This window comes from Paramisgurnus dabryanus, chromosome 1 (genome assembly GCF_030506205.2).
Source record: "Paramisgurnus dabryanus chromosome 1, PD_genome_1.1, whole genome shotgun sequence".
NCBI classification, from domain to species: Eukaryota; Metazoa; Chordata; class Actinopteri; order Cypriniformes; family Cobitidae; genus Paramisgurnus; species Paramisgurnus dabryanus.
In genome coordinates, this window is record NC_133337.1 from 56341001 (window position 1) to 56354933 (window position 13933).

Here is a 13933-nt window from a genome sequence, read left to right on the forward strand (position 1 = left end):
CCATCAGTAGCAAAGTTAACAGTGATTACAAGTGTTTGGTTTCATTTACTTACAGTATTTTTTAATTTCATTTATTTTGGGGCTATGGTTAGTCATTACTGACAGCCCCAATTTTGCCTTGGATTAGCCTAGACGCGTGGGCTGTGTTTGGTCGACTATAAGACTTCTTTTAAATCCAAAATTGCTTGCTGGGCAATGACCTTTAGCCGTGTACAGGTTTCTCAGGAAATAAGTGATTAATAATGAAACTGCCATGTGACTTCTACCATGGCAGTCTGTGGTCTAATGTAAAACATTGCTTCAATTCTGTGTAAAAAAATGTGGATAAAGTGGTTTGCATAGTAGATATACCGGTACTGATATAAGTTAGCCAGCAAATAAATGTCTGTTCATACTTTTACATGGTATTACTGTACACTGTATAGTAAAGAGGTTTACTTGAAATACTATTTGAATGGTATATGGTTAGGGTATACCACTTTTCAAAGGCATCTTTGTACATTGCTCTTTTTCATCTTCCTTTGATCCACAAGCCCAGTGGGAGGCAAATACATTTCGTAATTGTAGTTCAACCAAATTTAAAGGAAGCCGAATGTTAGCACATTGTGTCTGTAGCATAACTGCTAATCCATCCTGATGCATTTAATGAAGGGCCACCTACCGACCTGTCAATCATCAAAATCCGATCGATTTTCATTTTCACATTGAAAATGTTATTAAAAGTGCTTGCGATTTGGATTTCTTAAGAGTCTCATTCTCTAACGAATCTGATAGTGTTAGACTTTGATCTCCTCTTCCTCATCAGGGTAGTTGTAGGGTCTCCTGTAAGAGTTATTGGTGCCTGTATTCCTGAGCCCTCCTCCATAATGACGTGCCAGCACATCAGCGGCCCTCTGGAAACGCTCTGGCTCCATTCCATGATCCTCCACGGCGTAGGAGAACATCACATCTCCCCCCGTGGACTTTTTTGGCGACTCGCCATTTTCAAAATCCGAATGCTTCCACTCTCCTCCATACAGCCGGGTCCTACCGTCACCATCTTCTCTCAAGAGGGAGTCCACCAGGGACGTGGTTGCATCTGAGTCCACCTCATCATCGGTTGACCCAAATGCGGCACCGGTCTCGTGCGACTTTTCGATGATCGGACTGCTGTTTTCACGCATGGGGCTGTCAATCATACCAAAGACCTCAGACATGAGGGACGGGCCCAGGTCAAGGGTGAAAGAGTTCATGGAGTCCGAGGGACTGACGGAGTCTGAACAGGGGAATGAGGAGATACCAGTGTCAGTGAGGGAACCTCTGTGGATTTCAGGAGGGCAGGACAGGGGTGAGGCAACCTGGGAATGCCGCTCGGTGCGTGACAGCCTGGGCAAGGTGACAAAGCCAGACTCCAAACCTAGAAAACATATAAATAAGACCATCATTATGAATTTTTGTTGAGAGAACTGCACAACTCTTTGCATCCAGCAGATGGAAGCAATGCACACATTGCAGGATAACAGAAGCAGAAACCAATCATTTATGACATGGATAAATGCTATTAAATTTGTGAGTTCTTCCCATATCGAGCTCTGTAATAGTACAGAGTAAAGGCACAGATGATTAATTACTGAAAAACTGTAAATGTTTATGGATACAGAAACACACTTTACATGATTGAAATCAGGACTCTGAATTAGCATTTGTGTTCTGCAAAAATACCTCATAGTTCCTGATCCGAACAATATTAATGTTTAGCTTGATGGTGACATATTTATTGCACTTTAAGTAGCCCTTTATAGTTTTTTAACCAAATACATAATATTAAAGGAATAGTTCACCCAAACAGTGTGGTAAATTCATTCAGTGTAGTGGAGTGAAAAGAACAATGTTATGCATACTTGAGTAGTGACTAAAAGTACTTCACTGCTTTCCGCCTTTGGTTTCCAAGAATTCACAATGTATCATCCGCTATATAAGCCTCAAAAATAACTGTGCAAAAGTCTTAGGACACCATGCCAGAATTAGATTAGTCGTTTTTTTTGCAATGTTATAGTGATCATATATAATTGTTTCTCAGTCTCTTTAATATAATGCATTCAGAAAATGTGTATGTGGTATTAAAAACTGTATAAAAATGTAAACTGATGTGTCAAGTATTTAGGGTAAACTCCCCTTCACTTGAGCCTAAGCCCGGATCTCTTAAACCTAAATGAAATTAAATCCTAATTTCTAATTTAAAAGAAATTGATGATGGCTTAAGAAGACATTTAGTCCTGAAAATGTTATTTATTTGACATATTTCCTCTTTTTTTCTGTTTGTATCTTAATAAAATAAATTAAAAATTAAATATGGATGGACATTAAAACTTCTAAAACAACAAATCTGGTAGTGGTGGTGACCTAACAATTTTGGGTGATTCTCGTGAAATTAGACTTATGAGGTGTCATGAAACATTTTGATAAAAAGAAAGTAAATGCAACGTAAGAGTATCAAAATAAGAAGCATACAGTTACAAACATCTCTTCATGTACTATTTTGCACATGATTTCAAATTACATCATAAAAAACAATTTTGTTGTTTTTTACACATTTAAGGGGAAAAATTTCACTACCGCAAAGTGTCCATGACTGGATTTGGGTTCATTGACATAAAATTTATAAATAAAAAATCTAAAAAAATAAAAGCTTCAGTGTATGTTATACTATAAATATTTACAGTTAAGAAACATGTGGTATTTGGTGATCACTGGTAAATGTAGAGACAATAATAAGGAATATAAATGTGTCCAAGACCAATTTTATCATCCTCCGCAACAATTTTCAATCATTGTTTAAACCCTCAAGGAACTTATATTTAAAAAATAAATAATTGACTGTGACACTCAAGATGGCTACCAGGTAAGCAGTTCTTATATTTTCTCTCCAGATAAAAGTTGAAATTTTGTTTGTCATAGTACCTAGACAACTTTTTAGTTCTCATTACCGAACCATGAGTTTGTAAATGCATATATTTAATGTAATATCATGTTGTGGTAATGATAATGTTTGATCATGATAATCTAAAAAATGTAAATAATTCTATAAGAAATCCTAAAATCCTCTAAAAATAATGGTTATAGTAAGTTTAGACCTTGATCTTATATGTGCAAAAAATGTGCTTCAAGGGCTTTTTAAAAATTCTGATGTTGGACACCTTCTAAATCTGGATTTTGTTAGAATCACCCTTTTGGACAGTACTGTATATTAACCCATTTGAGTCATTTTGGTTAACTTTAATGATTAATGTACTGTACATGTATTTTGGGGCTTTGGCATGTCAAATGCGATATGTAAAGGGATAATGTATAGGCAGCTGGTTGTTTTTGCAGAAATAAGTGGAGTCTTATTAAGAAACTGATTTGGTTTAATCATTTGTAAATATAATGTCATATATGTTATTAAAAGACATATTTATATTTATTTTTTGTGTAATATTAAACTGTAAACCGAGCCGTGTAATAGGAGATGATAACATGCTGGCACTATAATATAAAATTGTTTGTGACTACGGAAGAGAGGAAGTCATATACACCTGGGATGCCATAAGGGGCGATTAAGAGTATTTTCATATTTTGGTGAGCTGTTCCTTTAATAAAACTCTGCAATTTTTCCACTAACAGCACTCGACAGACTTTACTGAGACCCACCGTATGATTCAAGATTGACAGTAGATTGTTTGGATTTTTATGAGGCTGTGGGGATTTTGCTGTCCTGTAGAGCACTCAATGAGACATGTTTCAAGTATTTACAAGGGTGAGCCATAGGAATTTAGACACAGATCGCTGAACTGTGATACCACGGTAAAGGAAGTCTGGGATTGGCACAGGTGTTCAGATAGTTTATCAGACACTTTCTGTTTGAACTTCTTTTTTAAAGGACGACACACTAGTCCTCCAATTTACCAAAAGGCCTGGTATGACACTCTTCTATTAAAGCTTATTCGAGACACTGTCTGTGAAAACCCAAAGTCATTTTACATAAAATCATCCGACGTAATGTACACTCTGTGAAAAATATAAACTTGATATCTTTAATATTGACTGAGTAAGGTCATGTCAAAGATTGAAGTTAATGTGATATCAAGCTTTGATGCTCCTAATCTCAAAATTAGATATGAGACTTTAGCCTGGGTTTCACAGACAGGGTCACTTTTTATCTGTACACACAAAGTTTGGTTATTTACAGGAGTGAATCTGCATTGCATATTTAAAGCTAACCTTACGACTACTTATGCTCTATATTATAATTTTAGCAGAATTGAGCATGCCTGCACTGTAAAAAGATTCTGTAGAAATTACAGTATTACTGGCAGCTGGATGCCAGTAACTTACTGTAGATTTAAATTTAAGTTAATTACCTGCAACAGTTTGTTCAAAGTTAAATGAAAATTAAACATTAGCAAGTCTGTATCTTTACAGAATAAAACTAAAATAACAGCATCAAGCAAAGCATTCTGGGAAACAAAATATGAAGGAAAAACCCAGAAAAAGGATGATGAGGATTTTTGGTTCCCAGAATGTTTTGCATGAGGCTGTTATTTTATATTTTTATTCTGTAAGACAAAGACTTGTTAATGTTTAAGGTTCATTTAACTTTAACCAACTGTTGTCAGGAAATAACATAAATTAAAATTTACAGTAAGTTACTGGCATCCAGCTGCCAGTAATACTGTAATTTCTACAGAATCTTTTTACAGTGTGAATTTAAAAGAGTCATTTACACACATACGTCTTTTGTACAGAACACTTTGTGCTCCTAAAAACTTTTGGACCCACCGACGTGTGCGAAAAAGAGCTCAGTTATTCTGACTCACATTTACACGTTTCTCTGATCCAATCACAATTACAATCAAGTACATCTGACTAACTGACACTGTAATAAAATCGGTCATAAAGACAGACGGACTCACCATACATGTAAGTGGAGTTATCAGGTGTCTTGGGTGAACTAGGAAAAAGTACTTTGACAGGACAACCGTTGGGTGAGTCCACATCCAGACGAGGAAGGGAGATGGCATTTTTTATGATGGGAGAAATGGGTGGTGGTGGGGGCGAAAGGTCCTTGGAGCCTCCGCGGGGTCTGTCTGGGGTCCTCCGGACATGGCGAAGCGTTCGGGAGAAGAATCCCTCATTCTTCTCTGAGGTGGAGGAGGAGTCTCCATCTGCGTTATTTCCTGCTCCGCCGTGGTTGCTGAGGAACGAGGTGTCGCCAAACACGTCCCCTCCGCGCCCGACGTGCATGGTGTGGCGGAAGTCGCCCAGGGGGGGGCTGATCATGTCTGGGGTGAGGTCACCCTTAAAGCGACGCTTTCCTGAGGAGTGAGACACTAGGCCTTTCAGGCCAGAGAGCTTCCCCAAGTTCATGACTTCTCCAAATCAAAGGTTTTCTGAACCAATAGAAAAGGAAACACTGTAAAACACAAAGTGGGTCTTGAAAAAACATTGAGAACAATACGGCAAATTCTAAATGTATCAACCTTAAAGACTAAAAGTAATAGCCTCAACAAAACTGAATTTTAAAGGGGACATACAGTATAAAAATCTGACTTTTTCCATGTTTAAGTGCTATTTTCTATCAACCTAGAAAATGTGAACAACAACCCAGTAACTTAGTTGTGGTAAACCTTTTCTGCAAGCATGCAAAAATCTTTGGTTGTTTTTAACCCAGGGCTGGGTCACTATTGGACAGAAAACATTTCTGGGTTAAAGGGAAACCAGGCAAGTCTGCGTAATATTTCTCTACGAGCTCCCCCTAGTGTCTGAAAGTAAATGCTTTCAAACACACTGTCGTAAAAACGAACTGTTGTCCCTCCCCACTCGAAACCAAGTTTATCAGCTTATTTCCAATCCAGTTATGTTTCCCTTCCGTCAAGGGTTTTCGATGCTTCTTCCCCGGCTCTGCCATTTGCAACAATCGCTAGTCGTGTATAGCTCATCTGCCTCTGTGTTGTTTGCCGTAAAGTGATCCTGCTTCTCGCGATATCTGAGACTTTGCGAGACTGAAGGACACCGGGTCGGATACAGCGAACTTGCAAGTGGGGTATTCTTCCTACAAATGGTAGGGGCGGGCGAGAGAGTCTTCATTCGTCCGGTAATGAGTCATTTAACCATATACCGACTTACGAAGATGATTTATTAACATAAAAATGCTGCCTTGTGTCCCTTTAAAATGACCCAAATAATGGGATGTTTCAACATGGTTGATTAACAATAACCCAGCAGTTGGGCAAAAACAACCCATTATTTGGGTCATTTTAACCCAGAATTGTGTTCTGTCCAATAGTGACCAAGACCTGCGTTAAAACAACCCAATATTTTTTAGAGTGTGTGAAAAAATAGGTCATTGAAATTTAGCCTTCCCTTGTGATGTCAAATAAGTTAAATCTTATTATAATAATACCACCCCTTAGGAGCGAGACACACCAAAGATTTTTTACGAGACTGACGCCGAATTGTTATCTCTTTATGAAAATCTTTAATTTCGCTGTTATCCATTAGGTGGCGCTCTTGCCCAATTTATAAAAAACTGAAGCATAAACTAATTCACCTACATTGTAAACTCAGTGTATGTTTTGATCATTGTTCTGAATCTGATCTCTAACAAACGTCCTTTACAAAAATGCAATTATTTCAGCTTTTTTCAAAATTTGGTATTTTTAAAGAAAGCTACCCATATTTGTGAGGTGATAAAAGAGAACAAATGAAGATAGGATGAAAGTTTTTTCATTTTGTTTGTTTGAAAGCAAAAGGTCTAATGTTTATATATTTATAGAACATTTTCCTTTAAGGCATTTTGTAAAAATCGGGCAACTTGAAAAAAAAGGCTGCCTGGGAATGAGTTAAAAGGACACACCCAAATCTGGCACATTTTTGCTCACACCAACAGAGTGGCGATTTTAACATGTTATAATAAATTATCTTTATGTTTTTATCGAGCTAAAACTTCACATATGCACTCTGGGGACACCAAAGATTTAATATACATCTTTAAAAAGTCTTTATGAAATGTCCCTTTAAAGCTGAAGTTTAGTGTTAAGTTGCTTAAGGCTATTTTATAAAACACAGACAGATGCGGCTATGTCCCGTTTTGTGTTTGGCCTTTGTTCATATCCAAAAAGATTTACTGACGATAAATGTTAGCTGAAAATATGCATGACTCCAATTCCTGAAAACCTCTGCTGCGTATGTGGTCACAGATTCTGGGCTTCACAGTTGTTCTGGGTTTCTGGCTTAGAAATAAATCAGTTCAGAAATAAATTCAGCTCTGGCTGCAGATATTGCTGTGGTTTGGGAATAAAACCATATACTTCTTTAGTAAGGTCCACAGAGTCAGCTCATACATGCTCTGCAAGATCAACAAAATATCCATCAACTATTTTTCCCTAAAAATAAAGGGACATTAGCACTGACATGCTACATTATCAACCGACTGTGAACGTTTATATATTTTTAAAAACTGTATGATTTGGATAAGTGTGACAAAGTTCAAGGCTCTTTAAAGGCCTACATTCAGACTGCTTTGACCTCGAGGTCATTCACTTTAAACATGGTGTGAACTTTTTTAAAACATGTACAGTATCGCGGTCATTCACTTACTTTGCATCCTGTTATACAAAGCATCTTTAAAAAAAGTTTCTCCATAAACTACATTTCACAATAACAAATTTAAGGTTTCCTCTTATCAAAAGGAAATGAAAGCTTCCTCTTATCTTTGTCTATTTTCCACATTAAAAACGAAAACCATATATAAGAGTGGTGTTAAATTAACAAATGAAACATCTGGTAAACGATTTTGCTAATAGTTCACTTGTGCAGAAATATATATAATCTGGGTTACTGATATATCAAGATTAGTGGAGGTCTTTTTTGGAAAATTTTATTTTTGTATTTTGGTGTTTGCATGTGATCTCTCCGGTCCTTTTAGTGACTTTATACACTGTTAGAGAAAATGGTCAAAATATGTACCCGAGCTGTTAAAAATGTCCTAATATGTACCTTTAAGTACAAAAATATACAATTGGTACCAATATGTACCTTTAAGATACTAATATGTACATCTGAGGCACTACAGTAAAAGTGCAAAGCTGTACTTTTTAAAAAGATCCAGCCACAGTGACAGCTGGGTTACATATTTTGACAATTTCTTCTGGCAGTGTCTGATTGATTTCATCAATTAACATCAAGTTCTGGTTTGGCTGTGTTGTAAATTTGTGTTTTGTGTCAAAACAATTTGTTGTGTGATAAACACCCAAACCCTATAACCAATTACTGTCAACTCGTACTACTGCTCTACATTTGAATGTTTCCAGCCACTATTAACAACGTACATAGGAATGGCAACATACCTGGATCAGTCTTTTTTCTTATTAATATGAAAGCACTATCCAAGTTCATTCAGTAACCTGTACCCTGCACCTTGCTGGTGTGTGAGTTAGTGGTTTAATCCCAGACACTGCAAACTTTATCCCAGCACATATACTCATAGTCTGGACAGAGCCGCTCCTCTTTCAAAGTCTCCTTCCAATGGCCTCTGCTCCTGATCTTTTGTTTTGATAGATACGCTGATCCAGCGGACCGCTCCCCAGGCTCCCCCGGGGGAGGTACAGGTATTAAAGGCAATAAGTTAAATGTAATAATCTGGGAAAGAGTACGTCTTCAGGGAAGCTCCTTAAAGATTGGTCATGTCCAGGATTAGATCCTAATCCCTCTATCCTTCCGAACCCCCTCCCACCACTGCTGGCTTTAGTCCAGTCCGCCGTCTCGGTCTGAAGGGTTTCTTGTAAAATCAACAGACCTCCTGTGTGGGAGAGGGAGACAGGTGGATGTGCACAGAATAGATCAGCATCCAAAACATACAGTGGGGTCTAGTGACCACTCGTGACTGAAGATGCTTCTGTTTTGCATTTTTCTCATTTAGTGCATTTTTTATTACACATTTTATAATCAGCATAAATTCTTTTAAATAACTTTTAAATAAGATTTAAAAGTTTAATGGAAAAATGTAAGCCTTCATAAATTATAATGTATAATAATATTTTTTTATTATTTTACCTAATTTGTTTTTCAAATATTATTGATTGTTAGTAGGATTTTGCTACCTGATGAAACATTGTTAGACATTATTTAAACTTTTACAAAAATGGTCAGAAAAAAGTTCCTAGCTGTCACTGGGACTGTACCCTTTTTAAAAAAAACACAACTTTGCACATTAAGAGTACATATTAGTACCTCTGAGGTACACACTGGTCCCACACATTTACATATCTGTACCTAAATAGTACATATTAGGACCTTTTCCAAATGGTATAGAGAGAGACCATTTTCTGACACTGTAAGAAAGTTTCCTAGAAATAAACATTTTTGGATTTGACAACATCAGGGTTTCCCGCAGCACTTTTCAGTTTGGGCAGCCCACCTAAGCTGGGATACCCTACCACCTTAACTAGGTCGTCCAAAAAAAAAAAATTCCACCAAACGCCACATGGCCGAAATGAGAGAAAGACATGGTCCGTCACTCTCTGAAGGATAACTAGCCTGTTGATAAAACATTTAATTCATTAATAATCTAGTATGTGTTCATTTTCTGTCATAGTTTCTTCAAAATTTAGTTTTATTTGAGTGTTTTAAATAAAAATATTTTTATCATGATGCATAGGCCCCGCCCCTTTGATTGCCACACCCCTGGCCTGCCCACCTGCACAACCCTACCACCTTAACTAACAAATTTTCTGCGTGAAACCCTGAACATGTATACAAAAATGATATAATGATGCAAAAATCTGATCCCTATAGACGGTTTCAGCAGTAACAACATAAACAAGCCGCTGTCGCGGTCCGCACGTAACTTCCGGTAAACTCAGCTAATAATAACAACAAAAAGTACTTTAAACGTAGTTTATTTATATAACAAGCAAAAAACAACACATAGATTACATAGGAGACCAAAACATGAAAATTTTGTTATTTTCGACGAGTTCAAGAGATCAGTTTAGCAACTAGACCATTAAAAAAACAAAACCGGAAGTTAAGTTCGGATCCAGACGTGTATCACATGCGTCCGATGAAACCGTCTATAGAGTGCCGTAAAGATGACATATTATTCTTGTAGGCAAAACCTGGAAGCGAGCATTTTAGCACTTGCGGCTTTATCGTCCTGACGTCAGTGGGTTTTTTTAATGGGGTTTTGGTTAACTCCTTATAAAAGATCTTGGGTTAACATAAGCCCAAAGAGTTTTTACGTTTTATTCTACAACATAAAACACACCAACAATACCATCACTCGTGCCTATTTAAAGCTTTAAAGTTTCTTTAAAATGCTGGTTGCTATCAAGATGCTTTATGGGACTACAGACTTTTCTGGGACTTTAAGGGGCGCATTCCCGGACAGGGATTAGCTTAAACAAGGACTAGGCCTTAGTTTAATTAGGAAATATGAATAGTTTTAACAAACATGCCATACTAAAACATTACTTGTGTGCATTTTGAGGCAAAACAACGGGCACTGATGTATTTTAAGATATGAAAGTGTACGTTGTTTTGAGTTTGGACAACCCCTACATTTATTTTAGTCTAGGACTAGTCTAATCACTCTCCAAGAAACCACCCCAATATGTCATCACGCATTAAGATATCAAAAACAATGCAACAAACAAACATTCGTACTCAGAGTTTTTCCTTGTCAGAAAATGTGTTTAATACATTTTTAAAAAGCTGTTGGAAGCTTGGTGGTAATGATGTTGAGGTAAAGAGAACGTCGCTGCTGAAAAAACAGCATAGACCAGCATAATTCCCATGCTGGTCCATGCTGGTTTGTGGTGCTGGTTTAGCTGGTGGTCACCAGCATACCAGCACCAAAACACAACATATGCTGATCTTGCTGGTATGACCAGCATGGGATGCTGGTGCTGGTATGCTGATGACCACCAGCTAAACCAGCATGGGAATTTATGCTGGTCTATGCTGGTGGTCACCAGCAAACCAGCACCAAAACAAAACATATGCTGGTCTTGCTGATATGCTGTTTTTTTTTCAGAAAGGATAGTGTAGTTTGTTTGTAGCCTAAGGTTAGCTTTTCATTTCTAGTATTTAGATTTCAACATTTCCAAAGTTGTGTTTATCTGAGAAGATTATCTTGTTGGACAAAATTTGTCAATGTAATAAACTTTTGTTAAACACAGATCTTAATTTTTGCGATAATTCAAAAGTCTATGGGAAAAATTATTAGGCTTTTAGCAAGGGTGTCGCGCTAACTTCCGGGCTGGCCTACAAAAATAAATAATCTTGGTGGCACTCTTATTATTCATATATGAAAATGTGCATATTATTATTATTATTGGATGACTAGCTGGCATCAGGACGTTTTATTTTAAATATGCGAGCATATCAATATATGTTGTCTAAAATTAGATCATTTCATTATAAAATTATATATAATAGATTAGAGAAATGGAAATCCCAAGAGGCATATGACAAATTACATGCTAGATATAACATAAGCCAGTGCTTACATTGACATTTAGCAGGGCTGCTGTTGCTCCTTGACATGACAAATGAAATGGCAATGGAAAAAAACTCAAAACTATTTCAAATCCATCTGTTGATTGCAAACAATACAATTATGTCTCTGGAAAATCCTTTAAAAATTACAATATTTGAATAAAGGAGATGTGCATGTTAACCCTGTAAAACCACAGTCTAATAGAAGCCGCCTGTTTGCATAAATTCCCGGGAGAAACATCTCTGGATTGTGTCTATTACAGACATCAAGTACAGTACCCACATCACAGATTTGAACCACATTTTGGAAACACACACATGCTTCCTGTATGTGGGTATAAGTCTGCAAAAGAGATCTGTCTGATATCTCCAATATCATTTAAGTTTTGCAGCCCTCTTCTGCAGAATCCCACACTGACATGATAATAAGTAATTGAAAAATTTAAAAAGTGCTTTTTTAACCCAATTTACTTTTTCCATTTTCATGATTAGCTTGACTACATTACTTTATAACCCACCTAACTAGGTGGACAAACATTTAAGATAAGGCCTCATTTTTCTCTTTCACCCAATGACCTCCAATCCTGTCAGGGCTCTAGTTTGGTCTAAAGAAACAGAGGACATCCTAGCACTAAATCACAAATACAATAGCTTACGTTATCGGAAAATGGCATATTTTCTTGCACTGCAATCTGACCTCTGTGACCGTCTTGGCAGAGAGGGTTTATGGTGAAAAATACCCCAAATGGAAACACAGTCTTAGTGGTTTTATATGTGAATAATATATACAACTGGTCAAAAAGCCAATCTGTCTGTCATTGCTGGAATGTCACTGCTACAACTATCAGAGGTAGCTGAAAGGAGCATAAGGCACATTGACCATTTTGCAGATTGAAAACTACTGTCTATGAAACACAAAGGATTCACAAATTAGGACACTTTATGTTGCTGCACATTTTTTTTTTAAATGACAGTAAATCAAAATCCTTATCAACTTTAAGATGTGTCATATTCCACACCTGAACTTTATGCTTATGTTTTCTTTTAAGTTTTACAAACTCATTTACAAACTCAAAATCGTGTATGAAAGAGTGATTGCAGTTTATAATGTATTACCAAACCTTACTACATTTTAAGTTCATGAAATGAAACAGCAATTTAAAATCTAATTAAATAAATAAATCTAAAATAAATCGTTTGACTGTAAGTGAGGTTGCGGGTGCGCATGCGCGCACACAACATTTACCACAGCACAGATTAAATTTCATGTAAAGGCTCCAAAATACACATTATAATTTTAGTTTAGTCTGTCCCTTTGCCAAAGGCTACGTTTGCAAAAATGAACCCTGACTCCACTGTTAAACAACTTACCAGTCTTTACTAAACAAAAATAAACCAAGACTTCATTCAGTGGCATATTTCGAGCACTGTGACCGTCTGAAATAAAATATGTGACAGTCTGAAATAAAAACTGTACTCACCTTGTAGGCTGACGAACACAAGTTCATCACGATCCAAAAGCGATGAAAAATACTGATCCCCACATAAGTTAAGATCCTGCACTGATTCTGTCACAAACGATCATCTAACTTTTGTCTTTGTAAGGTTCACAGTGAGAAGCAACGGTCAGTCAGTATGAACACACTCTGCACTGCAGCCGCCGCCGCGCGCTTCTCGAGTTTCCACTGAGGGGCGGGCATTTTCAACACTAGCCTTAAAAATATATCATTCTGTCAATGGGCTTTAAACGACGACGACGACGACAAATAAGGTCAAGAAACGCACTTTTTTGTACTTTTTAATTCTTATAGGGGTTAGAAAAAACTAAAATTGACCGGTAACTTTGCGAGTATAAAAAACATGCGGGAATTCTCTACTTTTACTGATTTTTTGCATTAGCCATACGCACCTAATTTACACTTAGTGTACTAAGTTGATTGTTTTTACAGTAGCCTAACCATAGTTTAACTATGTTATTTGTAGTTTTTTTAACTATGGTGGTAACGTGTGTGCCATAATTAACTTGCATGGTAATACAGGTGGAAATCGAACAGGGTTATTATACATAATAAACACGTGGTAGTATCTACTACATTTTCCTAAAAGCACATGGCTTTATGGACAGTGATGCATGGTATTTTTATATATAGCCTACGATGGTAATTTTTCATTTTTTATTATCACATCAAAGAAAGAGCTGTTTAGTACTGAGACCAAAATTGCATTTTTATAAACTGAGTAAAGCATCCTTATGTGAGGATGTTTGCCTTTCTCATCAGTGATTGCATAAACTGTGTAAAGGGCCTATGATCAAAGTCTAGAAGGCTTCAGTTTTGGTGTCACTACAGGGACAAAATAATTCATAACCCACAGTGTTGTTGATGTAAGCAAATCAGCGGATCAATGAACGGGACGG

The 13933-nt window shown here is 36.9% G+C and overlaps 1 protein-coding gene across 5 annotated transcripts; it reads right to left on the reverse strand.

Moving 5' to 3' along the window:
* Positions 1-25: 25 nt before the first annotated feature.
* cdc42ep1a (CDC42 effector protein (Rho GTPase binding) 1a) lies at positions 26-13197 on the reverse strand. 5 transcript variants are annotated; one of them, XM_065242467.2, is made up of 4 exons: positions 12999-13197; positions 8367-8818; positions 4932-5408; positions 26-1396 (listed from the first exon to the last, which is right to left on the reverse strand). In XM_065242467.2, exons 3-4 carry the CDS (start codon positions 5383-5385, stop codon positions 777-779), a joined length of 1074 nt encoding a protein of 357 aa, XP_065098539.1. In that variant the 5' UTR covers positions 5386-5408; positions 8367-8818; positions 12999-13197; the 3' UTR covers positions 26-776. The 5 variants fall into 5 exon arrangements, with proteins under 5 accessions (XP_065098539.1, XP_065098538.1, XP_065098540.1 ...); XM_065242466.2 differs by having other exon boundaries at positions 4932-5431; positions 12999-13196; XM_065242468.2 differs by lacking the exon at positions 12999-13197 and adding an exon at positions 11529-12055 and having other exon boundaries at positions 4932-5431.
* Positions 13198-13933: the final 736 nt, after the last annotated feature.